Source organism: Zalophus californianus, chromosome X (genome assembly GCF_009762305.2).
Source record: "Zalophus californianus isolate mZalCal1 chromosome X, mZalCal1.pri.v2, whole genome shotgun sequence".
In the NCBI taxonomy this organism is placed as follows: domain Eukaryota; kingdom Metazoa; phylum Chordata; class Mammalia; order Carnivora; family Otariidae; genus Zalophus; species Zalophus californianus.
Window position 1 is genome coordinate 117106738 of NC_045612.1, and position 27985 is coordinate 117134722.

Here is a 27985-nt window from a genome sequence, read left to right on the forward strand (position 1 = left end):
CTATATCAACAGCTCCCCAACACACTATAAAAAAGATGAAGCCCCTAATGGAGAACCTCCAGCTGAGAAGGGGCTGTGAATACGGGACAGGAGGGAGAGGAAATAAACGGACTTCACCCTTTAAGTACTTTAAAACAAAAGGAATTTTAAAGTCAAAAAGCTGCTCAGCTATTGCATGTAGAAAAACCCAAGAGCTTATTAATAAAGGGCAAACAACCAAATTTAACAGTCATTAAATACAGAAAAGGTGGCTGAGCCAATACATAGAGAAACGAAACAGTTAAACACAAAATTTACCAAATCGGCAAAGACGAACTTGGTGGTGTGAGAAAAGCAAAACTTATTGTTGTGGCCTTTCTGGAGGGCAATTTGGAAACGCTTCAGGAGTCGTAGCTCTTGATGTAACATAGTTTATCGTAAGGAAACGGTCGGAAAAGTGTGAAAGCATTTAAGGAAATCCACAACAGGACTGTTTATAGTACTGGATTCTTTAATAGTGCAAAATCAAAGGTAATTTAAAATCCAACAATAGGGATATGGTTGAATAAAGGGATAGCTCCACGCTGGGCAGTGAGAAAAGGAAGAGGCTTGATGAAACAGGTTTGGCAGAGGAGAAAAAAACATTTTCAACTGCAGCCATATATGATCTTTCTGTGAAAAAAAACAAAGCACGCGTGCAGACGCAGAAGAAGAGGAAAAGGCGTAAGCACTGCTCCCGTGTGAACGTTCTTGCTAAGGGTTAGGATTACAGGTGATTTCCAGGCCATCCGCACACTGTAGGTCTTCTAGGTTTTCTATACTAAACGCACTGCTTCTCAGAGAATAAAGGCCTTTTTAAACAGGGTTCTGCCAGACTTGCTCAGCCGTCGAGCTCAGAGCCCCCTCGAGCCCAGTCTGAAGCAGCCCTCATAAATAAGATCTACAATCATGTAAGAACAAAGTACGTTTATTTGCATTTGGGGCTCTGAAGAGTTCTGTCTCTGCTGCCTGACCTCCTCCTGCCGCGGCTCCTGGACCTAGAGGAGCTCTGGCTCCCACTGCCCCAGCCCCGGCTGTGGGCCCTTTTCCTTGCTCTTGCTCTACTTCGTGAGCTGTGCCTCTCGCGACTCTTTGCCATGTGTTTGTGAGACTTCTGGCCCCGGCGCCTGCTTCTCCTCTTCCTCTCTGCTTCCCCGTTCCTCTTGTAGGAGTGCGATGGGCTCGGGCTCCGTCTCCTCCTGGGCCTCCCATAGTACTCCTCATGGTGGCCCGTCCTGTCTCTCCTCTCCGGGCCCTTACCGAAGGAGGGGCCAGTCCGATCAGGAGACAGGTAGATGTCTCTGTTGGCCTCCCAAAACTCATTGTTGGGATTTCGGAACACATGCAGGAAGTTGCAGTGTTTTCCTCGTGGGCACTGTTGTATTTCAAACAAACCTGCAATGGCACAGTGAGGAAACAGCATTTACTGCTGGCGCTTTACTTTTCAGAAGGCACGCTGCCGATGTTCAGACGTGACAGGCCTATCTCCTCCTGCGCATTATCTCAAAGCGGCCTACGTAAAGTGATCTCATAGCTCTAGTTCCCAGAATTTCAAAACAATCACAAACGCTCTAACAAACGGCACTGTGAGCGGTAACGAAACCAGAAGTTTTCATTACGCCGATACCCCGGTCCCCGACCGGATGAGGCTGTGGGGTGCAACCAAACAAACGGTGACCACCTAGGGGTTTTTTTTTGTTTTTTTTTTTTTAGGGTTTCACCATCCCGCCAATGGATGGTGTCAATCCCTAATCAACACTGAACACCCAGCCCTTGGGAGGCCCTGTGACAGGGTGCTCTGACAGCATGCCGGTGGCAGGACAGGGCTACTGGCCCAAAGAAAGCCTCTGAGAGGTGGACGGCTTGGTATTTTCTTTATACTTTAAGAAGAAGAGGGGAAACATTGGCCTAACGCTTTTAAATTTACCAAGTGCTTTTAATATGGAAGATTCTTGTCACAGCTGAAATCTATCTCAACAACTTAGAGATCCTCTTGAGGCTTTCAAACTTTTTTTTTTAAGTCCGTAAATTCCCCAGACATGTAAAACAGTTAAAAGTCAAATACCTCCCTACCACACATTATATACAAAAAGCCAAAATCGATCAGAGTCCTAAATGTAAGACATGAAACCATACAACTGTCTGAAGGAAGACATACAAGTAAAATCTTTGTGACACTGGGCTGAGCAATGGATTCTTAGGTATGACACCAAAAGTACAAGCAAAAAAAAATAGATTAGATAGACACATAGATAGATGAAATGGATTTCATCAAAATTAACTTTTGTACTTCACAGGACATCATCAAAGTGAACAGACAACCCACAGAATGGGAGAAAATATGTGCCAATCATGTCTGCAATAAGAGGCTTGTCTCTAGAACGTATCAAGCACTATTACAACCCAATAATAAAAAGACAACCTAATTAACAATGGGCAAAGTATCTAAAGAGACATCTCTCCAAGGAAGATTTACAAATGGCCAATAATGAGGACACACAAAAAATGCTCAACATCATTAGTTACTTCGGAAAATAACAAAGCTGTTATTTTAAAAAAAAAAGCACTGGGGCGCCTGGGTGGCTCAGTCGTTAAGCGTCTGCCTTCAGCTTGGGGTCCTGGGATCGAGCCCCGCATCGGGCTCCCCACTCCGCGGGAAGCCTGCTTCTCCCTCTCCCACTCCCCCTGCTTGTGTTCCCTCTCTTGCTGTGTCTCTCTCTGTCAAATAAATAAATAACATCTTAAACAAACAAACAAACAAACAAACAAGCAAGCAAGCAAGCAGGTAAAATAGTCTCCTGCTTTGGGGGAGGCCAATGTCACACTCAGAAGTACCTCACTGAAAACACACTGGATTCCCAGGAACTGACAGAAATAACGGCCTTCAGGGAAAAAAAACAGTTCCATCTCTTTCAGCCCACAAGCTTTCAAATTTCAGGCATAATGGTTCTTCTGCTTTCCAAAGCAAGGAATTCTAAATTCTTTTTTTTCCCCCCTTGAATAAATGGTTTTTTAACTGCCAGCATCCATTAAGACCAGGCTGCCAAAGATAAAGACTTTGTAAATTATACATTTTTTTTAATAAGAGGTTTTAAGCAGGCAAGTGTAAAGCCAAGAAAAGTAAAGGGTAAGCAAAGTGCCCCCTAAGGCACGGACAGTTCCAGCTCTTTGCTTCCGGAGTCGTTCAACAATAAATAGTTTGGCTAAGCCCATCCAACAAAAATTAAAAAAAAAAAAAAATGAGGCCTTCAAAACTGCTGGCTACTCAAAGGACTGACTCATTTCTTGACTTGGCGGCCACAGTCCGATGAGTCAGTCTGACTGAATGCACCCTGACCGGATCCTACAGCTATAATCAGTCTCTACTGCACAAAAGTATGTCTTTCAAGCAAGGCAGGCAATGTTATAACGTTTTAGGTGGCAAGGATGACAGAAAATTCATTAGGGATAAAGATGGGGGGGGAAAAAACCCAGCTTGAGTGAGGGGAGCCAATGAGGAGAGATCACTTCCGCCGGTGCAACAAGGAAAAGGTGGCTTCCCACAAACATGACTCCTTGGGCTTCCTGAAGTTTTAAAGCCCAGGAATGAGGATGAGAAGATGGGAATTCTAGCCCCAACTCTGTCACTGATACACTGTCACTTCAGTCACCTCATCCATAAAGCGACCCACAAGGTCTATCACTGATCTAACACGCGAGCTTCTTGATATAATGATCTCTGCTCGTCTAGTTCAGGAGGCAGAAGCTATGTTTTACCCCTTTAAAAGACTTTTTTTTTCGGGGCGCCTGGGTGGCTCAGCCGGTTGAGCCTCTGACTCTTGATCTCAGCTCAGGTCTTGATCTCAGAGTTGTGAGTTCAAGCCCCGCATTGAACTTAAAAAAAAAAAAAAATTGTTTTTTTCCTTTAAGAATGTCCCTTTACACAACAGTGGAACCACTAGGGTAAAATCATCGTGTTGTATTTTACCACAAATTGCCATTTTCCATCGGGTCACTGGGCAAAATTCGCACTGGAGCTGCCGTCCTGCATACCATCGTCCGTTAAACAGGGAAAGGGCTGCTTGACATTCTTCTTCCCTTTAAAAAAAAGCCACGAATTAAAGGATGCCTTTTACAGTAACTTTCTATTATGGAGATGACCCCCACTGTTAATGACCCTTTTTACTAGCTTACCATAGGACCACCAAGTTCACTGCTTTCGTACTAGGGAGTCCTCATGAGGGCACTGAAGCTCCTGAAAGCTCACAATATATTCAGGAACGCTTTTTACCAACCTTCCTGGAGGTTCTGATGCATGGAAATCAGCTTGAGTCAAAGCAGCTTAAACCAAAAGACTGGACCATTAAAAATGCACAAGGGTTTACCATTGTCAGAGCCTCTCCTTTCTTAGCAAGGATTGCCATTTTTCTTACTACAATGGTTAATTTAACCCATTAGCCACAGCATGTCTCAGACAAACAGCAGGACAAGCAGAAAGGATATACCAACTGCTCTCTTGGGGGCGGAAAGCACACCGAGATTACACGGGGCTTCCATTTCTGGCTCATCCAATGTATCCTTTTCTGTTCTCTATGCTAGTTACCCCTTTTCAGTTTGTATTTTAATTATTAAAACTATGTAAGTAAAAAAAAATGACCATTGTAAAAGATTCAAAACTATGTAAGTATCCAGCAAATGAAATACAAATGCATTTTCAAGTCCCCTCTCTATATATTTCTATATCAGCTCTTAATATTTACATTTTTAAAAATACCACGCATATGAAAGCTGTCTATTTAGTGGGGAAAACCCCAGACAACAACGTAATTACAACACTATACCAAGACGAAATGTGAAGATGTTTATGTTCAGAATACTTACGATTGATACTGAACATACACATTGCCCCTCAGATGAGGTTCCAAGTTGCAGCTGACCTAAAGAGCAATGAAGAATTTGATCATAAAAAAAGAAAAAGAAGAAGAAGAAGAAGAAGAAGGAGGAGGAGGAGGAGGAGGAGGAGGAGAAGAAGGAGGAGAAGGAGGAGGAGGAGAAGGAGGAGAAGGAGGAGGAGGAGGAGGAGGAGGAAGAGGAGGAAGAGGAGGAGGAGGAGGAGGAGGAGGAGGAAGAGAAACCCTCCAGTCATCATAATGTACTTTGTCCAGGGGAACACTACCAGAAGTAGTTCTCATTTGAAGATTCCAAAATCCAGCTACTGTACCACTCCCAGGTCTGTTTAAGGCTTCCACAAACAGCAGTGATACAGGCCCCAACTATTTGATCCCTGTTGATCCAGATTCGTTTTTCACAGACATGAAATGCTTCACACATACATAAAAATACAGAGAACAAAAATCAACCCAGATATCTAGCACCCAGGTTCAACACCAACGCTTTCCATTTTTGACGAAGAATGGTTAAATATGCAAAACATTAAAAACCCAGTTGAAAGCCTTCCGCCTATTCTCCCTTCCCCATCACAGGGATGAGCACTAACTACTCTGAGGCTGGAGTATCCTTCACATTCCAAATGCAAACATACATACACAAATACACGTGCACCTATCTACACAGATACCAACACTCATATCCGTATGTACACAGACAGGCATATACACATCCATCATATGTGTGCCATCAAATCCTACATATTATGCATAGATGTGTCTATTATGAATACATGGGTATATTTATGTATACATAAGCAAAGAAACTTGTATATATGTACTGATAAACACTGTACAGTATTGCTTTATACATTTTAAATTTTTACACAAATAATGTATATTTTACATTCTTTTTTCACAATATCATCGCGTAAACATAAGGACTCATTTTAACTGTACATTGGATATATCAAATTATCAAATTTACCTACTCCTCTAATGATGACTATCCAAGGTGCTTCCAATTTTTCATCAACAAACAGTGCTGCAGTCAGCATTCCTGAACATGTCTCTGTGAGTAGAAGGATTTCTCTAGTATGCATAACCAGAAGTAGTGTGCCAACTTATAGGTTATATGTACTTTAAACTTCCCTAGGTATTGATAAACTGCTCTCTGAAGTGGTTTTACTAATTGACACTTCCTCGCCCACTCCTGGTATTAACAGAATTTATACTTTTTTATTTGATAGGTGTGAATAATCTCACTTAATATGCATTGTTTTTATTACTAGTTAGATTGAACATTTGATCATTTGCCTTCAAAAATGACAAATCTGGACACATAGATCAGTGGAACAGACAAAGCTTAGAAATAAGCCCACAATTATATGGTCAATTAATCTATGACAAAGGAGGCAAGAATATGCAATGGGAAAAAGACAGTCTCTTTTTATAAATGGTGCTGGGAAAACTGGTCAGCTACATGCAGAAGAATGAAACTGGACCACTTCCCTACACCATACACAAAAATAAACTCAAAATGGATTAAGGACCTAAATGTGAGACCCGAAACCATAAAATTCCTAGAAGAGAGCACAGGCAGTAACTTCTCTGACGTCGGCCCTAGCAACATTTTTCTAGATAGGTCTCCTGAAGCCAGGGAAACAAAGGCAAAACTAAACTATTGGGACTACATCAAACTAAAAAGCTTCTGCACAGCAAAGGTAACAATCAACAAAACTAATAAAAGGGAACCTATGGAATGGGAGAAGATATTTGCAAATGACATATTTGATAAAGTGTTAATATCCAAAACATATAAAGAACTACAACTCAACACCCAAAAAACAAATAATCCAATTAAAAACGGGCAGAAGACATGAACATTTTTCCAAAGAAAACATCCAGATGGCCAACAGACACATGAAAAGAAGCTCAACATCACTCATCATCAGGGAAATGCAAATCAAAGCCACAGTGAGATATCACCTCACACCGGTCTGAATGGCTAAAATCAAGAAGATAAGAAACAAATGTTGGCAAGGATGTAGAGAAAAAGGAACCCTCATGCGCTGTTGGTGGGAATGCAAACTGGTGCAGCCACTGTGGAAAACACTATGGAGGTTCCTCAAAAAGTTAAAAAATAGAATCACCATATGATCCAGTAATCGCACTACTGGGAATTTACCCAAAGAATAAGAAAACACTAATTCAAAAAGATACATGCGCCCCTACGTGTATAGCAGCATCATTTACAATAGCCAAATTATGGAAACAGCCCCAGTGCCCATCGACAGATGAATGGGTAAAAAAGATGTGGTATATATACAATGGAATATTACTAAAAGAATGAAATCCTGTCATTTGCAACAACATGGATGGACCTAGAGGATATTATGCTAAGTGAAATAAGTCAGTCAGAGAAAGACAATACGATATGATTTCACTCATGTGGATTTTAAGAAACAAAACAAAGGAAAAAAGATAAACAAAAAACCAGACTCTTAACTCTAGAGAACAGACGGATGGTTACCAGAGGGGAGGTAGGTGGGGGATGGGTGAAAGAGGTGAAGGGGATTAAGAGTACACTTATCATGATGAGCACTGAGTAATGTAGAGAATTCTGGAATCACTATATTGTACACCTGAAACTAACACTGTATGTTAACCATACTGGAATTAAAATTTTAAAAAAGACAAATCTGATTTTTTTTATTTAATGGTGTAAGAAGGTCCTCAAATATTGATACAAATGTTTAGCTTTTATTTCCAAAATGAATGTCTACAATGTTACAAGTTTGTTCTACAGTATTTTTGTTAGAGTATCCAAAAAGAGCCACAATCCATAATGACAGTTTATAACACTGTCCTTAGAAGGAAGACTAATCATAGTTTATAACACCATCCTTGAAGTCTAAAAGGCCTGGGGAGGCCACGTCAGTTGCACCAGCGACCTTAGAGATCATTTAACTCAGTGGTTCCCAAGGACCCATTAATTTTCCAAGATGAATTCAATGTTTTGGAACTTTTCCTACTAAAAGTTTACCAAACAGCTTTCCATTTATAACTGCTAATGTGATTAGCATGAGCTTCGCTGATAAAATTCTAAACTGAAGGGGGTAAAAACAAAACCAAAACCAAAACCCAAACAGGTGCAGCCTGTTCTAAGTAATGATTTCCACTAACCAAGTGGAAGTTCTGAAAGCAGCTCCATCACTGACTTCATAGAACCAGTATAATGTAGGGACCCCACAAAGGAAACCACTGATGGGGCCCAATTCCCTCCCTTTCAGGATGAGGCAAAGGCAAGAAGAGGTAAAGTGACACATTCAAAAGCACAGAGCTAGTCAAACCATGCGGGCCCCCCAGCTGGCCCTGCCACACTAGAATCTGCTGCTTACGCTGGGAAGCAGTGTGAGGACCGGAAGGTGCATGCAACAGAAACAAAAGGTAAAAGGGAAAGAGAAATTTTAAAAGATTTTTTTTTAGATTTTGAACTCAGGGGCGCCTGGGTGGCTCAGTGGGTTAAGCGTCTGCCTTTGGCTCAGGTCCTGATCCCGGGGTCCTGGGATCGAGCCCTGCATTGGGCTTCCCTGCTCGGCTGGGAGTCTGCTCCATCTCCCTCTGCCCCTCCCCCCTGCTCCTGTTCTTTCTCTAATAAATAAAATCTTTAAAAAAAAATAAAAATTGTGAACTCAGTGGACAGAAGTACAGCTTCGCATTTCATGATTGCTGCCAGCTGTGCCAGCTTTCCCGTCACTGCCACCTTGCAGGACTTTAAAAACTCACGATTTTATTCTTTTTTTTTTTCCTTCCCCTTCCAGTTATGGGACATTTCCCCTACCCTAATAAAGCAAACTCATCCGGGTTTGGGTCTGCTCAAGTCACAAAGTGGGAGGCCCCAGTACGCTAGGATTCAAGCCCGGGGTCCCGTGAGCAGCCGCTAGTACCTCTGCCTTTACTCTTGCCTTGAGGAATGTTTTCCAGTAACTGTGTACTCTGAATGGCTCTTTTTCACCCGGGATGCTGCGTCACAAGCCACGATTTGGGGAACACTACGTTCAGTACCGAGAGTACTGAACGAACGCACTGTCAAAAAAAAAAAAAGGAATCAAGGTTTCTGTTCTTGGGTAGCTTCAGAAGAGTAAGTATCTCAGCCGGAAGGTGCAAGCAGGCACCATCAACATCATGCAGCCAACTGAGTAAGCGGAGAGGTGTTACGCTGCGTGCACCGTGCACCGTGGCTCTGGGTGAGACCCACTACAGAGGAAGGGAGGGGCTGCCTTCGCCGTCCTAGGCAGCCTCTAACTGAACGCTGGGATGGCTATCTGCAGGGCCTTATGCAGCTCGGATTTCAGGTAGTCCCTCTGCCGTACAGGCAACGAGGACTGGTGGCAAGGGAATCACATTTACCGAGCACCTGGGTGCCCAACTTTGGACCAGGCCCTGCGCCATCGCACATGCCCCGCCCAGGCAGACAGCCTGTGCCCTAGGGCACTTTGGTGGGAAGTGAAGCAGTCCCCTTCTTCATGTGCATCGTGCACACCCACCTTGAACTGGATCACTTTCCCCACGTTCTTGAACTCGGGAAGCACGTCATCATAGAAGTCCAGGAACTGCTGGTAGGTTTCCTCTTCACTGTACTCTAGGCTGGCATCCGGGTCATAGTCATCCCTTCTGCACTGCTCCATTCCAAACGTTGTGAACATGCTTTTAATAAGGAGTGTGGGGCTCGACGTTGGGAAATTGTGTTTACGTGAACACCTGCATATGAAAAGAGAACTTAAATGCAGCACTCCAAGAGTTAGCAATTACACATCAAAAGCTCCCTTTAAATTTGGAGACAGAGACTCAAAGAACTTGCTTAATTGCAAGATAATAAACGCCAGCCAGGTGTCAAATTGTAACACTTAAACTACTCTAAGACTGACCGATATATATATTTGCTCTCATTAGGATGTAAAGGTGGGAATTATTTCCACGTTCATATGCCATTCAGCAGCCTTTTGATGAACTTCACAAAGCCTTATATGTGTAAAAGCATAGGAAAAAAGAAGGTCTGCTGCAGACTGCAGTGACAGGCATGAGGATACCGTATGTGGGACTCAGGAGGAAGGTGAGAACAATACAATCCTGGGTCTATATGATCTTCAACTACCTCAGGGCTTAGAGAATAGGGTAATGTTAAGAGTTTCGAGCTAACGGAATAGTTCAATTTCACATATGTATATATAGCATTTCGTACTTTTCATGGCATTTTTATATTTCTTCCTCTGATCCTCACACCCGTGAGGACAGTTGGGGCTAGTATTGTCCCCACTTTGTAAAGAGGGAAGCTGAGGCCTAGAGAAGGCGCATGGCTGGTAAGAGAGGGCCAAGAGATGGGAGTTAACCTCCAGTCTAGTGCCTGTTCACTATATATATGATACAGAGAATTCTCATGTCATGAGGTGGCTAACCATTATGAAGAACAACTTTCTTTTCATAGTTTAAGCTGAACCAGGTTGTACCTGAGTCATTTAAATCTTTTATATGAGTTTATTTACTTCCCTCTCCGAAAATGAGGGGAAAAAATGCAGTTCAAGGTTCCAAACAGTCAGATTTTCCTGATTAGGTTTCCAGTTAAACAAGACAAAATTTTTAGGAAAAAAACAATCCCCAGAACTAAGGAAGAAAAAAAGCTGAAGAACAAGGCAAGTGCTAGAAAAATCAATCGCCTCGAAATGACTAAATGTTTTCCTCCTCCTCACTTTCCATGTCTATGATATACATCTGTGCACCACGTGAGACACCGCAGGGTGCCCCCCGTACACCACACCCAGCTCAGAGATGTGCAGTGTCCAGTCATGGGGAATGTTCTGTGCTCCAAAGGACCCTCCAAGATGATTCAGTAGAGACCTCGTGATGAGATCCGTCTTCCCAAGTATAGCTACCAACAGCACAAAGAGTGAAAGTTCAAGCTGACTGCAAATGTCAGCGGTGAATCAGAATTTTACACCGAGGAAGCACATACAGATTTTAAACAAGGAACCAATTTAACAGGGTTAAAATTCTGCTCATGGGATTATTACATCTGAATGAACCTGGCTCTAGTTCCTAGGGTGTCAAACGAGCATCTGAGTTGAGTCCCTGTTTAGGGAAAATCCCCACTTGGCCTGGAGACAGTCCATACAATCTGTGTATATTCAGAGCTAGCCCTACAGCTCCTACTGAGAAGTCAGCTAAGACAAGAGATATTTGGGAAGGCAATCTACAGGTGTGATACCAAACCTGTGTGATTCCCAGAATCACCTGGAAAGAACTGAGATTTCTCAGGTTCTGTTCCAGACCATCTGTTAAGACCTCAGGGTGGGGAACCATATTTTCAGAATAACTCCCCACTTGATCCTGAAGGTCAACCATGTTTGGGAACCCCTGGGTTTAGGCCATGCTATTTACTTATGATGCAGATAATTTGAATCAAGTAAGACTGCCCTGAAATCACATAGTAAGACGTTACCCTAGCCCAAGGTCAGCCAATGAACCATGTGGTCTCCAGACGCCCCCTCAGGTAGAGCTAACGGACTACACCTCTTTTTCTCTTCTTGAGGGAGCACTCAAGGTACCCACTACCCTTGTCCTTCACAGATTTCAAGTTACGTGCTGAAATTGGGCTGCAATAATTTATTGAAGGTCTCTGTAAGAAACATTTTCGGGAAAATTACGTAAGCAGCTGTTCATAAAATATCTATCGAAGTTATCGTCCACCTCCTTCCCCAGTGTCTTTACACAGTATTCCACGGGAGAAACATTTAGAATCCGAGGCCTGGAAAATCTCAGTCTTTCCAGAGATACCACGCATTCTTCCTTTTTGGTAAGAACTAAATCTCTGCCTGGGCTGTGTTAAAATCCAGAGCCAAGCGTACTGCACACTCACAATAACTCCCTCTCTCCTCCTTTCCTGGCTTTCCATTTCTTTCATTACACTTGGGGCAGTACATTATGAGCCCTCTTTCAATCACTTCTGGAAACCAGGGAGTTATGAATAACTACTCTAATAAGTTTTACCTTTCATCAGTGATAATGTTTTCAGGAGGGGAAAAAAAATGAACAACACAGAACTCCCTTCAAAGCTGTGACTCCAAGCAGTACCAACTCCAGAAAGGTTCTAGAATTGAACTGTGGACTAGTTACAAAACCAGAACCACCAAAGAAATGCTGGGGTGATGGAAGTGTCTGTCTGAAGTGACAAGCCTTAACAGGAAAAGAACAGCTGTGTGATTCTGGAGCAGTCACTGTGGTTCTCTGGAAAAGGGGAACGGCTTCATTGTCTCAAGGGATGGTATGTGGATTTTGTAACTGCTCATTTCATGGAATTTTATTTCACAATTCATCACTTGAATGATGAAAATACCCAAATTGCTCTCATATTTTGATTGCTGTGATGGTGAAATTTCATATGCCTATGAAAATACGAAGAAATGTTCACAAACTAATCTGCTCACTGTCACTATTTCTTTGGAATGACTCTCAGGGGTGGGTGGGAGAGCTTGGCAGCCCACTCTCCTTTCCACACACAAGCACTGTCCATTTAGGACTTTTCCCCATCTCTCACTTGTGCCCATCAAAAGGAGAATTTAGAATCAGATGACCACAGTCTTAGAATTCAAGGAAATGTTAGAGATACATCATAAATGAGGAATTCTGCAGCCAGAAAACCTTAAATGCCATTTGGTTTGGCTACCCACACAAATGTGAATTTACGTCGAGTCTCAATTGTCTTTCAAAGGTACCTCCCGTGTTTTCTTTGGTGGGGGGTGTTTAACATCAATTATTACTATTTCTTGATGAAACTAAGCATATGTTCAGGAGACTTTTCTAAAGGTAAAAGGGAATAAAGTCCCTTCTCCTTTCCTTAGTTGCTAGTTCCTCAAGAGGAGGCGTTTGCTACTGACCACATCCTACGAATCCTTTCACAGGCTTCATACAACCCCAGCTATAAACTATAAAAGGAGCTACACATCCTACATGAGTGGCTCTCAGTCCTAGGGCACATGAGAAACACCTGAGGACATTTCAAAAGTACGGCTGCCCAAGTCTCAGAGATTTACTCAACTGGAGGTAGGACATAAATTTTTCAAAGCTTTCTAGAAGATTCTAACGTGTACCTGGGTTGAGAGCCACTGCTCTTAAATAACATAAAAAAGCATGAGGGCTTGACTTAAAAAAGAAAAACAAGAGGAAGAGAGAGAAAGTTTGTATTTTCAAAGAAGGACATGAAACTCATGGCTTGGATAATTTTATGAATAAAATAACATGACTGACAACATATAGTTTTCTCATTAAATACATACGAATTTGCCTATTCATAGCCCTTTCGGGATTAATAGGACCCTAAGAAATGATTAGATCTCTTCTGCAGGATGCTTAGTAATCATTAGATTTTGTCTTGGATAGATTCATTCACCATTATGAATTATTTTTCTCCTCTGAGTTGTTCATTCATAAATAAGCCAAATGATAAACATCACCAATGCCTGGCATATCATCAACTATTTAAATATTTGCTAAATGAATGAAGACATCGACACTTAGTTCTCTACATGAATGCCTTGTTTCAAAAACACTGAGCCATGGGACGCCTGGGTGGCTCAGTCGGTTAAGCGTCTGCCTTCAGCTCAGGTCATGATCTCAGGGTCCTGGGATCGTGTCCTGCATCGGGCTCCCTGTTCAGCGGGCAGTCTGCTTCTCCCTCTGCCTGCTTCTCCCCCTGCTTGTGTGCGCTCTCTCTCTCTCTCTCTCTCTCTCTGGCAAATAAATAAATTCTTAAAAAAAAAAAGAAAAGAAAAAAACAACACTGAGCCAAAAGAGGCGGGCAACGGAGTGTCTCAGAGAATAAGGGCAACCATAACAAAATGAAAATATCAGCGACCACTCAGGACAGTCTCTGCCATATGCCCACCACGGTGTCTGGGCTTGGCCTTCATCCACTCCTTGCAGCCTCACCACCTCCTTCAAAGGGGAGAGACTACTTTTCATCTCCATTTTACAGATGAGGAAACAAAGGCACAGAAGGCTTAAATAACTTGCCCAAAGGGACAACTGCTCAAGTCCACTTCTGCACCCTGGCTCTGTTCCTGAGTCAGAGGAGACTGAGAAGGGGGCATTAGAATACTTTTCCTCACTCACTCGGGTCCCGTCTTTCACAGATATCCCTTTGGGCATGCCAATTTTTCAAAGCCTCTTTTGCGCACAGTGTTGGCCACTCAGAAGTAAGTAAGTAAATAAATAAATAAAGCCAAGCTGCTCCTCCTGTCTCTTGAAATACGTTCTTTCCCCAACCAAGCTGTTCCACGTGGACTCACGCAAGCACAGGAAGAAAACAAAAAGCACAAGGTCTCCGGGAAGCTGTGGAAGGAATGCAAAGGAAGCCCTAGGAGAGAAGTCGGCCGAGCCCGCCAGGGGAACAGAGGAGTAATGCAACCAGAGAAGCAGCAAGGAAGCAGCCAACGCCTGACTGGGGACCTTTTTAACTCAAGCCCGTGGTGCTCCCAAAGAGAGAACTAAACAACCTCGACATTCTGATGCAATGAATTCTGACATGATAAAGCAAAATTAGTTACCTATCTCCAAATCTGCACGCTCCTGTTTTACTGTAGAATGGACAATTAGCTCGATCTTTCTCCATTATCCTTAAGTCCATGGGTGGCTCTGGGTTTTGCCATGTGGCACCATTTTCCAACTGTTGAAAATAACCATGACTTTATTGGTGGTGTAAAAATCCATGACGAACTCGATGTTTAAAATGTATTCAAATTATTTTGGTCAAAAAAAAATAGATTTAAGAATATACACATTTAAGTCATAACAGGCAATTGAGACCTCACAAACAACTGTCCAGAGACATGCACTGTGTCTTTCTTGGCTCCCAGTCATTGCCCAGGACCGGGCACCGCCGTGGCTACAGGAAGCAGTCACCGAGGTCTCCCTGCTGCCCATCCGTTCTGAATGGGGTCAAAGGACTTGTCAGGGAACCACCCGTGAGAGAGACCCAAGTTGCTCTGTAGCAAGTTCAACCGTTTATTCTGGGACAACAGCACGTGGTGTTGCTCGCACACACTTTAAGGACTATAAATAAGTACAGTCCACGGGGGTGGGGGGAGGCCACAGGGGACACAACTTGATACCATTTGCTTTTGTTCATCAAAAACCTCTTGCTGCTGTTGCTGCTGTAAAAAATCACAGAGCTGCAGAAGTGATTCTGATATTCAGACGTGACCTACATAGCTTACCACAAAATTAACATTCTACTAGAGGAACGGTTTTTAAAGAAATGTTCACTGGTCTCAAATTCTGAATGAAAGGTTTGAAAATACCTCATTTTCAGCCTGCTCCAGCATCTTCTGCACAGCTTCCTACAAATGGTGCAAACACATAGGACTAATGAAAACCTGCAAGTCAGGAAAGTCACGTCTGGTTTCTCTGGTTAAGAAGCTCAGGTGTATTTAAAAAACAAAACAAAACAAAACAAAATACCACACACGCCAAAGGCTTCAAGTTCTAATTTGCTTTCTACAGCACAGATCTTCTGAAAAGCTTTCAAAGGACATATAGCTGAGAATGTTTATTCAAATAGGACATTTATTAGCTCCCATTGCAAAACACAGTCTTATAATAGTTTCAGTAACAGTAATATTTAGCATATTTGATCATATATACCACATTCTAGCTTTCAAGATGAGTGATAATAGTATCAGTGAATTATTATATAATGCAATGCTGAGATCAAACATCATCAACACTTAACAGATGTTAAATTATGACATGAACAGTAGTAATTCGGGTTGATGAAAAAATCTCAAACTTTTCGGTAAGGCAAAGGAGTCTTGCAATATACTAGTAAATTCTGAGCTCACTGTCATTTAAAAGTTTTAAATTATTCTTCACAGACTTCTTTTCCCTAGCCCCTTAAAGCATTACATAAAAGACTCCTCTGTCTAGCTGCTTGAGAATGCGACCCGGTCACGTGGGGGTCCTGGCTAAGTCCATGTGCTCACAACGCAGCTCTGGTTCTTCTTCACCCCCATACACCTGAACGCCCTGCATCTCAGTAACCGATGCTGCCATTCATTTGCCCACTTGTTTGGACTAACAACCTAAGAAGCAGAACTGGAATTCCTCTCCTTTTCCTTGCCCTCCCTGCCCATTCAGTCTCCAAGCCAGGGCCCCACCGCCTCTCCCGCCACACACCCCAGCTCTGTGTACTTATCCTTACTAAGCACTCCCCTCATCCAAACCGCCGTCATGTCCTACCCGGAACAGTGGCCTTCTAACTGCTCATTCTATTTTCACTACTCTCTCCTTGGTGACCGCTCCCTGCTCTCCCCCCCTTCTTTATACAAAAGTTAGAATGATCTAGTAAAGGTATAGATATAAATTAAATGAAGTCAAACCCTGCTTAAAAACCCCGCAATGGCCTCCCATGACACTTAACATAAAACCCAAACTCCTCCTTCCAGTCCACGAGGCCTTACATGATCTGACCCTGCCTACCTTCCTGACCCCCTCCCTCACCCCCACCGCTCTCTCCTTTGGTCTCCAAGATTCAGGCACCCTGACATCTTTTCAGCTCCATGCTCAGGCCTCTTCCCTCTGCCTGGACCCCTTCTCCCCAAGATCTTTGCACTCAGGTATCAGCTCAAACATCGGCTCCTTGGACAAGTCTTCCTTGACCAGGCAATCTAAAGAAGTACATCCCTATCCCAATCACTATCACATGATTCTATCTATTTCTTTACAGCACTTAACATTATCTCATACCACTTATCTTTTTTGCTTATTTATCATCTGGCTCCCCCGTCTGAAAAACTCAAGGAGAGCAGGTACTGTGTTTTTCACTGCTCTTATCCCTCTACTAGAAAAGTATCTAGCACACAGCAGAAACACGGATTGCATATCCCTTTATACATGCTTACAACCTACCTCATTTTACCTGCCTCTCCATAATGTCTCACCTGACTTCCTTGGAAACAAAAGCCTTAGCTTTTTTAAAAGAAGCCTTTGCTTTTATCTGATGCCAGAAAGACCTCAATTGAGAACATTCTACTGTTAAAATGAGAATCGATTACTCTATAAAAACAATGACAAGCTCCCAACAACTTCCCTGCCCCCTAAAAAGCTAGCATGGTCTTGCCTCATCTGTAATGCAGTGCTCAAATGAAGGTGTTAAAAATCTGCACTGGAGGGGTGCCTGGGTGGCTCAGTCAGTTGAGCGTCCAGCTCTCCGTTTCGGCTCAGGTCATGATCTCATGGGTCATGGGATCGAGCCCTGCGTCAGGCTCCATGCTCAGCAGGCAGTCTGCTTGAGGATTCTCTCCCTCTACCCCTTCCTCTGCTCGCGTACTCGCTCTCACATGTGCTCTTTCTCTCTCTAAAATGAATAAATAAATCTTAAAAAAAAATTTGCATTGGAATTAACTGATGACCTGATGCACAAAAAACAGTTTGTGGAGGCTGCTTTTACCCTATCATGACTAGGATATAAACAAATGCATTTTTCTCCATGAAAACTACCCACTTTTATGCTATTCAAACTTGGGAATATGATAGGAAAAGATACATCCTGAGGAATCAGTCAAGGAATGATGAGCTGTGGGATCTTGGAAATAAATACACTATGTTAAGGAAGAGCAGCAAAATATACCAAAGCAATCTTTAAAAGATCCTGAAAGATACATACATATACCTTATAGATTCTTTTTTCTAATGAGCAACTATGTGTTAGCTACAATGGCCTTTATAGCCAAGTTGGAAAGGAAGTCAAGATTTAGCAACAAAAAATATTTCCTAATTCCTCAATATTGGAGTTCCTGATTTTTTTTCAGTCAATTCATTCTTGCTGACATGTTATAAGCAGTTAAATGTCTTATTAACTCAGTAAATGTGGACACAACACAAAATATTCTCTAAATGGGTCAACCATATACAACAGAACCTCAGAAAAACACTTTGGTGTGAATGTGAAGAGCTAGAGCAAAAATACATTCACTCTGGGGTGGGACAAAGTGGCAAGCAGGGGCCAGCTGCCTGTTTTTCAAAATAAAACAACAGAGTTTTATTGGAACACAGCCACAACATTTACATATTATCTATGGCTACTTTCATGCAGCATCAACAGAGTTGGATGCTTGCAACAGAGATCATATATACCATAAAGCCCCAAATTTTTACTCTCTGGCCTTTACAGGGAAAGTCTGCCAATGCCTGGTATAAACGGGCAGATGGGTAGTTGAAGGAAAAACTTAAGGTATCTACCACTGCACAGACCCAAAGAGATAAGGGAACTCTAACGTGTATCTGTACTAAACACAGGACTCTTCCTAGACAGGAAAACAAAGCCCAAACCCTGATATGCCTACAGTTCATTCTTCAGCCCCAGCCCACACCGTGTCTGTGCACCAAGAGGATACGCAGTGCGTTTATCCTCCTGTGACAGGAATCACCTCTCTCTCTCTCTTCTCCTGCAGTTTCTGTTCCTCCTCTTCTCTCTCCTTTCTCTGCTGCGCTTCCCATTCTTCCTTTAATTTTCTCTTTACCGGAAAAAAGAAAGAGAAGGAACGGTAATTCTTGTCACTCACTTTTTTGAAAACATTTAACATACGGGGCAGATAAATGAAAAACGTTACCACTGGTAAAATGGGTACTACCCACTTTTGTAAGTTCAAGATCTGTAAGTCTTACTGAGAGTTATTTTGGTTAACTAAGTAGTTAGCTGGCCATCTGATTAATACCGTACCTCTTGTTCTTCCTGCCGTTTTCTAGCTGCCTCTTCCTTTTCCCTCTTTCTTCTGAATTCTTCTTGTGCCTTCTGCTCCCGAAGTAACCACGCCTCATGTAATTTTTGCCTACAATGTAATGATGTAATCAAACAAAAGAAATGAGCACTAGTTTACAATTACATACACACAATGATAGCAAAATGACACACTTGGGAATGATTAAGCTATCACAAAAGGTACTTTCTAGAAAGCAGTTAAGTGGAGGGTGAGAGGAATAGAAGATATGAGTAGTGATCTTGGAAAAGCACTCTGTCTCAGTAGCTCTCTTCCTAGAGGGTAACAGCTGGAAATCCCTACTTCTACATTTCCTATATGTGACATCTTTTACATAGAACAAGGACACTACAACTTTCCCTTTAGGTTGACCATCGGAATGTTTAGGTGTCAATAAAGATGCCAGCAAGTCTCAAGGCACCATCTAGCTTTTCACGTTCAGAAGGTCCTACCCTTCCTCTTCTATGCATTTTACAAGTGGCACCTGCGAGACCACAGCACTATGGAAACCTGGCATCTGCCACCCTCTATCTTTGCCCTGCTCCTCTAGACAGTTAGGAGTCCGCTGTAGCTTGCCCCTAGCACGTAAACTGCTCAAAAAAAGGAAATAAAACTCTATCTGAGCATGTTTTAAAATGAAGGAAGCTACGGGTTTTAAGATGACAAGGAGTTATACAAGCAAATTAGCAGGTGTCTAGTTTATTTTTAAAAATGACCAATTACAAAGAGTGATGTTACCTTAAAATGGCAAGCATCTCAGACATCAATACCACAAGTTTCTAACTGAAAGATGGGTTACATTTCTTTTTTTTTTTTTTTAAGATTTTATTGATTTATTTGAGAGAGAGCGCACAAGGAGGGGGAGCAGCATGCAGAGGGAGAGGGAGAAGCAGGCTCCCTGCCAGGCTCGATCCCAGGACCCTGAGATCATGACCTGAGCTGAAGGCAGCTGCTTAACCGACTGAGCCACCCAGGCGCCCCGTGATGGGTTACATTTCAGAAGTTCAAAAGCCAATCAGGTGTTTAGACCTTAGATTGCATTTTCCCACTGAATTTGTAAAAGGGAAGTGAAATATGAGAAACAGTTCTGTATTACTTCAGCAACATTAGGCGTTACATAAGGTTTTAGGTATAGCCTGGGGAGGGAACCTATTCACAATTTCAAATACCCTATGGGAAAAGAGATTACATTTCCAACTCCAGATTTCCAGAGCATATCTTTTCGCCATGGTGGAGGCAGGCACATCACATCGGTCCATGGTCCTGTGCATGTTGTGGGTTATGTATAGAGGTTTCAGTGTGTAGAATTCTGACTTAGAAGTCTTTTGAGGAACATTAATTGTATGTAAACCAAACCAAAGCGCATACAAATCTAAGAGCTCAAAAGAGTCAAGGTTAGAGAGTTGAAATGTTGATAACTTGCATATACCGCTGAGAAGCAGAACTGAAGAACTCCCCAGCAATGGGAGGACTTGAGGAGCATCTAGCCCGGCTTCCAGCAGTGTCACGCTGTGCCCTGGGGTTGACCCCAATCCTCCACCCACCCCACCCCCGCCCCGTTAAAATGCCTGCCTGACAAAGCTCAAAGCTCCTGGGAAAACAGACTCTCTGCTCTAGCCAAAACAGGGCCATTGGCCCCTGCCCTCCCCTTCTTAGAGCGTTCACTAAAAACGGCTTATAACTGTGACTCGGTCTCTCTCAAGGACCTGAGAGCCCTGTCTTGGAAATGTAATCTTTAAGTAGGAGAAGGCCCCTGTGTCCCAGCCCCTGTGAAAGGCTAGAATCCTAACTTCCCTAACTGCCTGCTAACAAATGCAGCTGGCCTAGTCCCATTTACCCGGCCCCAACCCTCCATCCTTCCCCCCCCAGTCCCCCTGCACCCCTGCACTCCTCCCGCATTCTCCCTTGTAAAGGCGCTGATCGCCCCTACACAAATCCTAATGGAGCTCTTTCCCCTACAGTCAGGAGTAACGCAATCCAACCTGTTCTCACCACTTTAACGTCTGCCTGTGTTATTCTCTGAGGCTATACATCTGCCTTAAGGCAGTACATAAAGCCATACAGTATTTCCACAGAATTCATTCTCTTGCTTTTCAACAACAAACTATCATGCGACTGGTACAGGAACAAAGATCAAAGGAACACAAAGATCTGGTTACCTGATTTAAAAGAAGCACCTCAAATTAAATGGGAAAACAACAACAAAAAATGACCCGTTTCAACCATATACATCATCTTCATCATAACAAAAATCTCTAACAACCAGAGTTATTACAGCCTCTCCTATCTACTAACACTAGGTTAAGTGCATATACTTGCCACCTCATTTCATCTCCCCAATTCCATGAGGTGTAGGTACTAGGATTGATTTTTTTTTCCATTTTTATCTCCGTATTTAAGACAAGGAAATTGAAGCTTAGAGAGATAAGCAACTTGAACACAGCTATTAAGTGGCAGGGCCAGGACTAGAAGGCAGTTCTGGCTCAATCGACTCCACATTCTCAATCACTACTGTATTTTCTTTTGGCATTTTGCTGATTGCACCTATTCATGTGCTTAGGTGGAGAACAGGAGTGAATTACATGCATAGCAGCAACATTCCCTATACTAAACATGCCACTAAATAATTTGCTAGAGAGTGTCTATAAAGTTTTCTTACTCCTTTTAAAAATATTTTTTTAGGGCGCCTGGGTGGCTCAGTTGGTTAAGCGACTGCCTTCGGCTCAGGTCATGATCCTGGAGTCCCAGGATTGAGTCCCGCATCGGGCTCCCTGCTCGGCAGGGAGTCTGCTTCTCCCTCTGACCCTCTTCCCTCTCGTGCTCTCTCTCATTCTCTCTCTCTCTCAAATAAATAAAATCTTTAAAAAAAAAAGTGTAAAAATATTTTTTTATTGTGGCAAAATATACATACCATAAAATTTAGGATTTTAACCATTTTTAAGTGTACGGTTGAGTAGCATTAAGCACATTAACATTATTGTGCATGGTTTGGGAAAAAAACTACCCCCTGAAAAATACTGAGAGAAATAGAAGATTTTCATCATCTTGGGATGGAGGAGGCCTTTTACAGTCCAGACACCACAGTCAGGTATCATGCTGAAAGTTGATAATGTGAAAATCAAATTATGGTAAGTAATGCCATAAGCCAAGTTAGGACTGATGACAAATGAGAAAAACATACATCACACATATGACAGATAAAGGACGAATATCCTTAATCAGTAATAACCTTGCTTACACAACTTAAAAAAATGTATCCCAAAAGAGAAAGGTGCAATACTTAAGCAATCTAAAATAGGTAATAAAATATATTAAAAAAATACACAAACTTACTAATTAAGAAATGTACATTTGAAACAATGAAATGCAACTTTTCACTACAGGAGTTTTAAAACTTGATGCCTGGTGTGAGTGAAGAAGTATGGGGATATGGGAACGTTGATTCACTTCTGGAAGGGCTGCAAACTGGGGTGCCCTTTCTACCCAACCAGCGACATTTTACATGTACTTATCCTTTGATCCCAACAATTTCATTTCTAGGCATCTTCCTGAGGAAATAATAGGACAATTACCAAGGATATATAAGCATGGATACTCATGGCAACTTTTCATAGAATTATAAAATTGTAAAATATATCTGAGTATAAATTAATTGTATTTTTGTATATACAATATATAATTTGTAAAAACTGTAAAAATATCTGAGTATAAATTAATAGTAAATAATAGGAAGTAGGAAATTCATGGTAAATACTAAGTGAATCTTATTTAATAGTAAATAACCAAAATCTCCATCAGTAGAGAACTACAGATTATGAATCAAGAATAAATTATGCTACATCCATACAATGGACACTATGTCCAACTGTAATGGTTGAATTGGGTATCTAAATCAACACTGAAATACAGGTCCTATATATTAAGCAAAAAAAGCAATTAAAATGCATAAATAACTTCCCATTATAGACATAAACACATACAGTAAATCTACACTCTTGTATTTTTAACAGCGGCTATCTTTGGGTGTGCTGAATTCATTGAAGCCCTTTCACTCTTTATACTTCAATTTCTTTTTCAAAAACATTTTCGAATTTGCAAAAAATTAGTGAAAAATACTCCCATTTAAGAAAAATGAGAACATCTAATTTTAGTCTGTCAGGTGGAGATTTAAATATTTTATCCAGGGTTATTTTATAAGACCTGTTTTGTACAAGGTGTTATAAAGAAGACCTGTACTAGTTCGTAAAGACTTACAATATTTTTCTTTTTATTATTTTTTTTTCTTAAGTGGCATGGAGCCCAACACGGGGCTTGAACTCACGACCCTGAGATCAACACCTGAGCTGAGATCAAGAGTCAGATGCCCAATGAACTGAGGCACCCAGGTGCCCCAAGACTTATAATATTCAAATAAAACAACTGGATTCATGAGGAAGTTCTCCGATCACTGCTGACCTCTCTATCTCCAACAGCTTCTCTTCTTCTAGGTGTTGTTCTTCAATAAAAGCATCCTCCTCCTCCTTCTGTGAGAGTCCTAAGGAAATTTAAAATGTTTTATTAAACGATCCAAATATTGTAAAACCTTGGTCAATCATTCAGGGGGAAAAAAAGATAAAAATCTAATCTTTACAAATATGGTACAAGTCTGTTTTTAAAGCCTTCTAATAAGGGCTCCAACCAATCAAATTTGAAACAATTTGAAACCCCAAAAGAACAATAATGGTAGATAACACATTCAATTCAAAAAACTAATTGATGGGGGTGCCTGGGTGGCTCAGTCATTAAGCGTCTCCCTTCGGCTCAGGTCATGATCCCAGGGTCTTGGGATCAAGCCCCACATCAGGCTCCCTGCTCAGCGGGGAGTCCGCTTCTCCCTCTCCCACTCCCCCTGCTTGTGTTCCCTCTCTCGCTGTGTCTCTCTCTGTCAAATAAATAAATAAAATCTTAAAAAAAAAAAAGAAAAAGAAAAAATAAAAAACTAATTGATGGTTCCACAGTGATACTCAAAAAAGTGGTGGAGTATGAAAAGGAACACTCATCTTCACAGAAGAATGGCAACTAAAAAATGTAGAAAGACTTAAGTAGAAAGGTCATTTTTGCAACCCCAACTGTAAGAACTGATTTTTTAAAAAGTGCTAAAAACATCGGATGAGAGCTTGTTGGGAAGAAAATATTTACTTACACCATCTCAGAACATCAGCTCACAGAGGAGTACTACTTACAAAGGGGAGACATCCTTTACAATGGAGCCATCTGATTGACAACACTCTGACCACTTGCAGCCATACTAGGAGTGGAACGACCTGACATTACAGGCCTCCTGATGTGTGCAATGAGAAGTACACAGCACCGGCTTTGTAGTATTTGCCATAAGGAGTATAACCTGAAGCTAATCAGGTGAAGACAGGCTAATCCAGAATGTAGGGCATTCCACAAGACAACTGGTTTGAACAGGTCACAATCATCACTCTTGGATTGGGAAAGTTCAAGTATGGCCTGCATATCGCACCACTGAATTACCGTTCCTTACTTGGCAGCAAGTCTGATATTATGCTCCTTATTCTAAGGAGACACAGGCTGAAGTATTTAGAGGTGAGAGATCATGATATCTAAAACTGACATGCAATGAATTCAGAAAAAAATACGTACATATGTATCCATCTATATAGGGAGTAAGGCAAAATGTTAACACTGGCAAATCTGGATGATGTGTTCATGGATATTTATTGTACCATTTTTTCAACTTTCTGTACACTGGAACATTTTCAAAATAAGAACATGGGAAAATATCTTTAATATAACTTATTATATAATAATAATACATACATATATATATATATATATACATATATAATATAACTTCCCATTCAGAATTTAAATTTGGGGGAAAAAAGGAAGAAAACTGAAGTGATCCTAAGGAAATATAACAGAAGATCTCAGGCTTAAAGGAAAAAGATTTTCTATCTGTCACATATGTTGAGTATAGGTCTAATCAAAGGCACACCCAGTCCTAGATAATTACAATTTACTTTTCTTAAGTAAATTTCATTATTTCAGCACCTGAAATTAAAATAGGTAAAAAAAAAAATTTAGGATAAGTTCTCACAGAGAATAAAATCTGATTATTCAGATTATTAAATGAGCTAATGTACATAAAGGGCCTTCCAGAGAACCTGGCACAGGAGTTTATGACTGACTGACCCATAGACCAGACACTGCCTGGCACAGCTGATATTCAAAACTATCTGTTGCCTGGAGCGCCTGGGTGGCTCAGTCGTTAAATGTCTGCCTTTGGCTCAGGTCATGATCCCAGGGTCCTGGGAGAGCCCTCCGCCGGGCTCCCTGCTCAGGGCGAAGCCTGCGTCTCCCCCCCCCCCACACCCCCTGCTTGTGTTCCTGCTCTCGCTCTCTGTCAAATAAATAAATATCTTAAAAATATATATATATATATCTGTTGCCTGACTCACTCACCCTTCATTCTCCCAAAAACAAGCTCACACTCCTCAGAAGTGATCATTAACAGTACTGGGTGTAGCATTTGCTCAATATGTACAATCAAACATATGCAAGGATACATATTAAGTATAGTATACCTAATTGTATCATACATATATAACTGTATAAATTGGAATCACGCAACTTGCTTTTTATTCTTAATGTCACTTTAATTTCTGACAAGGCAGCTCATTTCAGGCTATTTCGGGTAGAACTGCTGAAGAGGCTACCTGTAAATGAGAGGTCAATAATCCAGAAATTTCTACCACTCATTTTCCAATTCACTCTTAACAGCAGTTCTTATAGACTATCTCCCTATTCTAGCCTTCTGGGTATTGTTTGCCCATCCAATGTGTGCTACAATGAACAGCAGTGTTTGGTATGCCACACTATTCATGAAGCACCACTAAGAATTAGGAGTTGGAACGGGCGAAAGTAGGAGTAGTCCAGAGACAAATGCTTAGACTTGGATCTGCCATTAGCTATATAATCCTGACCAAAACTGTGACTGCATCCTTCAACTGACTAAACTGCGGAAGAACATGATCCACCCGGCTCTCCACAAAGGCTCTCTGAATGCACTTTGAGAAGTCAAGGTGGGGGGGGGGGGGAATCCAATGCAATAAAAACAACAGCTCTAGGATTTAAAAGAGGGGAAAAAAAGATTAAGAAGTTAAAAAAAAGTTATATTGGAAGAAAACAGGTTAAGTAAACAAAGGTAGCTGAGATCGCTAAGGCGGGGGCAGGGGGGGGAAGACAGACACCAAGGGCATCAATAACTCCAATCTACCCTGTTTTTTCCTTTTATCCCTGATGCTTTGTCCTGCCTTTAGTGGTCCAGTTTTAAATAAAAGAGAGATGCTAACACAGGCCACAGGTAAACATCCTGCTCCTCCCATTCTAAATATTCCAAGTATTGCTACTAAAAATAAGTACTGGGCAACTCCAAGGGTAAATAAAATGTCTACAGTTATGTTTCACAAGGCTAAAGAATACTGGTTACTTGAAGCCCTTGCCTGTGGACTGCAAAAACTGTCTAGATACATTTTTGCAATGTATACAAATATCAAATCATTACAATGTATACCTAAAACTAATGTGTCAACTATACGTCAAAGAAAAAAAAAAAACGTCTGGGGCGCCTGGATGGCTCAGATGGTTAAGCGTCTGCCTTCGGCTCAGGTCATGATCCCAGGGTCCTGGGCTCGAGCCCCGCATCAGGCTCCCTGCTCCTTGGGAGCCTGCTTCTCCCTCTGCCTTTCTCTCTCTCTCTGTCTCTCATGAATAAATAAATAAAATCTTTAAAGGAAAAAAAAAGTCTGAAGATTTGCCTGGATAATCTGGATGGCAAACATTGTAATGCAGTACTGCTGTGTGATTTCAGTGCCTCCATCTGCATTTATAACTAATATATAATTTTGTAAGTTAGTACTAATTTCATTGTATTAAACAGGCGGGTTTAATATATATTTGTTAGATTCTGCCATGTGAAGGACAAATGACACCATAGCCAGTACAGATGAAGGTGCCACAGTATTTTAACAGGAAAAAACAACAACTGGTAAATAACTACAGGGCAACAATAGTGGCACTCCCAACTCCAATCAGTACCATGTTCATGCTGAAAGCTTGTTTCACATCATCCCTAACATTACATTAACACAGATTTGAATTTTACTGGATGTGTAATTTCACTTGGTTTTATGATCTTGTACATATATTGTTTTATAGTCAAATAAGAGTTTCATATCTGGTTTTATGCTTACATATATACTTCAATGGCATTAATAATAATTTGAGTCAACAAAGGGTCTTTCGTGTTACTCAAGTTTGAGGAAAAATTTGCAAAATGTCTAAACCCCTCAAGTCCTGCTGGTTTTTCAAAGGAAAACACTCGCTGAATATTTACTATGTGCAAGGGCTGTGCTAGCTGCTGTAATTCATGATGCCTGCACCTGTAATATCAGATACTTCATAAATACTTACACATAATCAGTGGTTGATTCACCATGACCTTTTTCCTTTTTCCCCCTCTTTAGTACGTTAATATCGTTTCTGAAGTGGGTCTAACATAACTTTACTTGGGAGGAAGTAGCCGCTGTAATTTTTCAGGAGATAAGTACTTGGCTTCCTTCTGGCACTGGGGCTTCAAGTTAGGACGGGAGCGGAGAGAGTAATTTCATACACAGAAAGCAGGCTGAGGAGTCGGTTACCTGAGTCCCTCAATCGAGCCAGTTCCTGCCGTCGTTTCTTTCGTTTCGCCTTCTTCAGGGCGGCCCTGTACTTTTTGTGGCTGGAAGATTGAAACAGGCACACACCAGCGTCAACTGACGGCACCTGCGGCGCTGCCTGAATGCCACCCCCCACCCCGCACCCCGCCGCGCCCAGTGACAGGAAATCGCTCGGGTGCCCGGGAGTGCAATCTTGCTTCCCGGGTTTTAATTACGGAACACGCATTTACTATCGCCTCGCCATTCCACGACCAGATGGCAGGTCTTTTCCATCCCGCCGCCTGTTCCCCTCCTCGCCTCCCTGAACCCACAGACGCCCGTGACAGTCCGGGGCGCACCCCCGGGAAGGACTCCAGTGGCGGCAGTGGCTCGCCTGCTTGGCCCAATTCCCCTTTCCTTCCTGCTTACACATCCTCCATGTCCAGCCTCGGGCAGATCCGTCCCCTCTTCTCGTCGCCTCATCTCCCCCAGCCCAGCTTACCTCGGTTTCTCCGGAAACATCATCTTCTCAGGCGCCGCCATCTTGTCAGGGCCGCCACGCCCCCCCCACCCCCCACCCCCCACC

General features: G+C 42.0%; 1 protein-coding gene across 1 annotated transcript; it reads right to left on the reverse strand.

Annotated features, from left to right (window-relative positions):
- Nucleotides 1-59: 59 nt before the first annotated feature.
- ZRSR2 (zinc finger CCCH-type, RNA binding motif and serine/arginine rich 2) lies at nt 60-27985 on the reverse strand. The gene is made up of 11 exons (XM_035725681.1): nt 27902-27985; nt 27403-27482; nt 23150-23228; nt 18658-18766; nt 18365-18451; nt 15239-15277; nt 14486-14604; nt 9434-9647; nt 4879-4934; nt 3986-4095; nt 60-1413 (listed from the first exon to the last, which is right to left on the reverse strand). The coding sequence occupies exons 1-11, from the start codon at nt 27940-27942 to the stop codon at nt 947-949; spliced, it is 1401 nt and encodes a 466-aa protein (XP_035581574.1). The 5' UTR covers nt 27943-27985; the 3' UTR covers nt 60-946.

Excerpts from the sequence above, each read along its gene's own strand:
- ZRSR2 (XM_035725681.1), bottom strand. The coding sequence starts at position 27,942 with ATGGCGGCGCCTGAGAAGATGATGTTTCCGGAGAAACCGAG. Across the intron at positions 23,229-27,402 it reads GGCTCGATTGAGGGACTCAG|GACTCTCACAGAAGGAGGAG; the intron begins GTAACCGACTCC and ends AAATTTCCTTAG. Across the intron at positions 4,935-9,433 it reads GGAAAGTGATCCAGTTCAAG|GTCAGCTGCAACTTGGAACC; the intron begins GTGGGTGTGCAC and ends ATTGCTCTTTAG.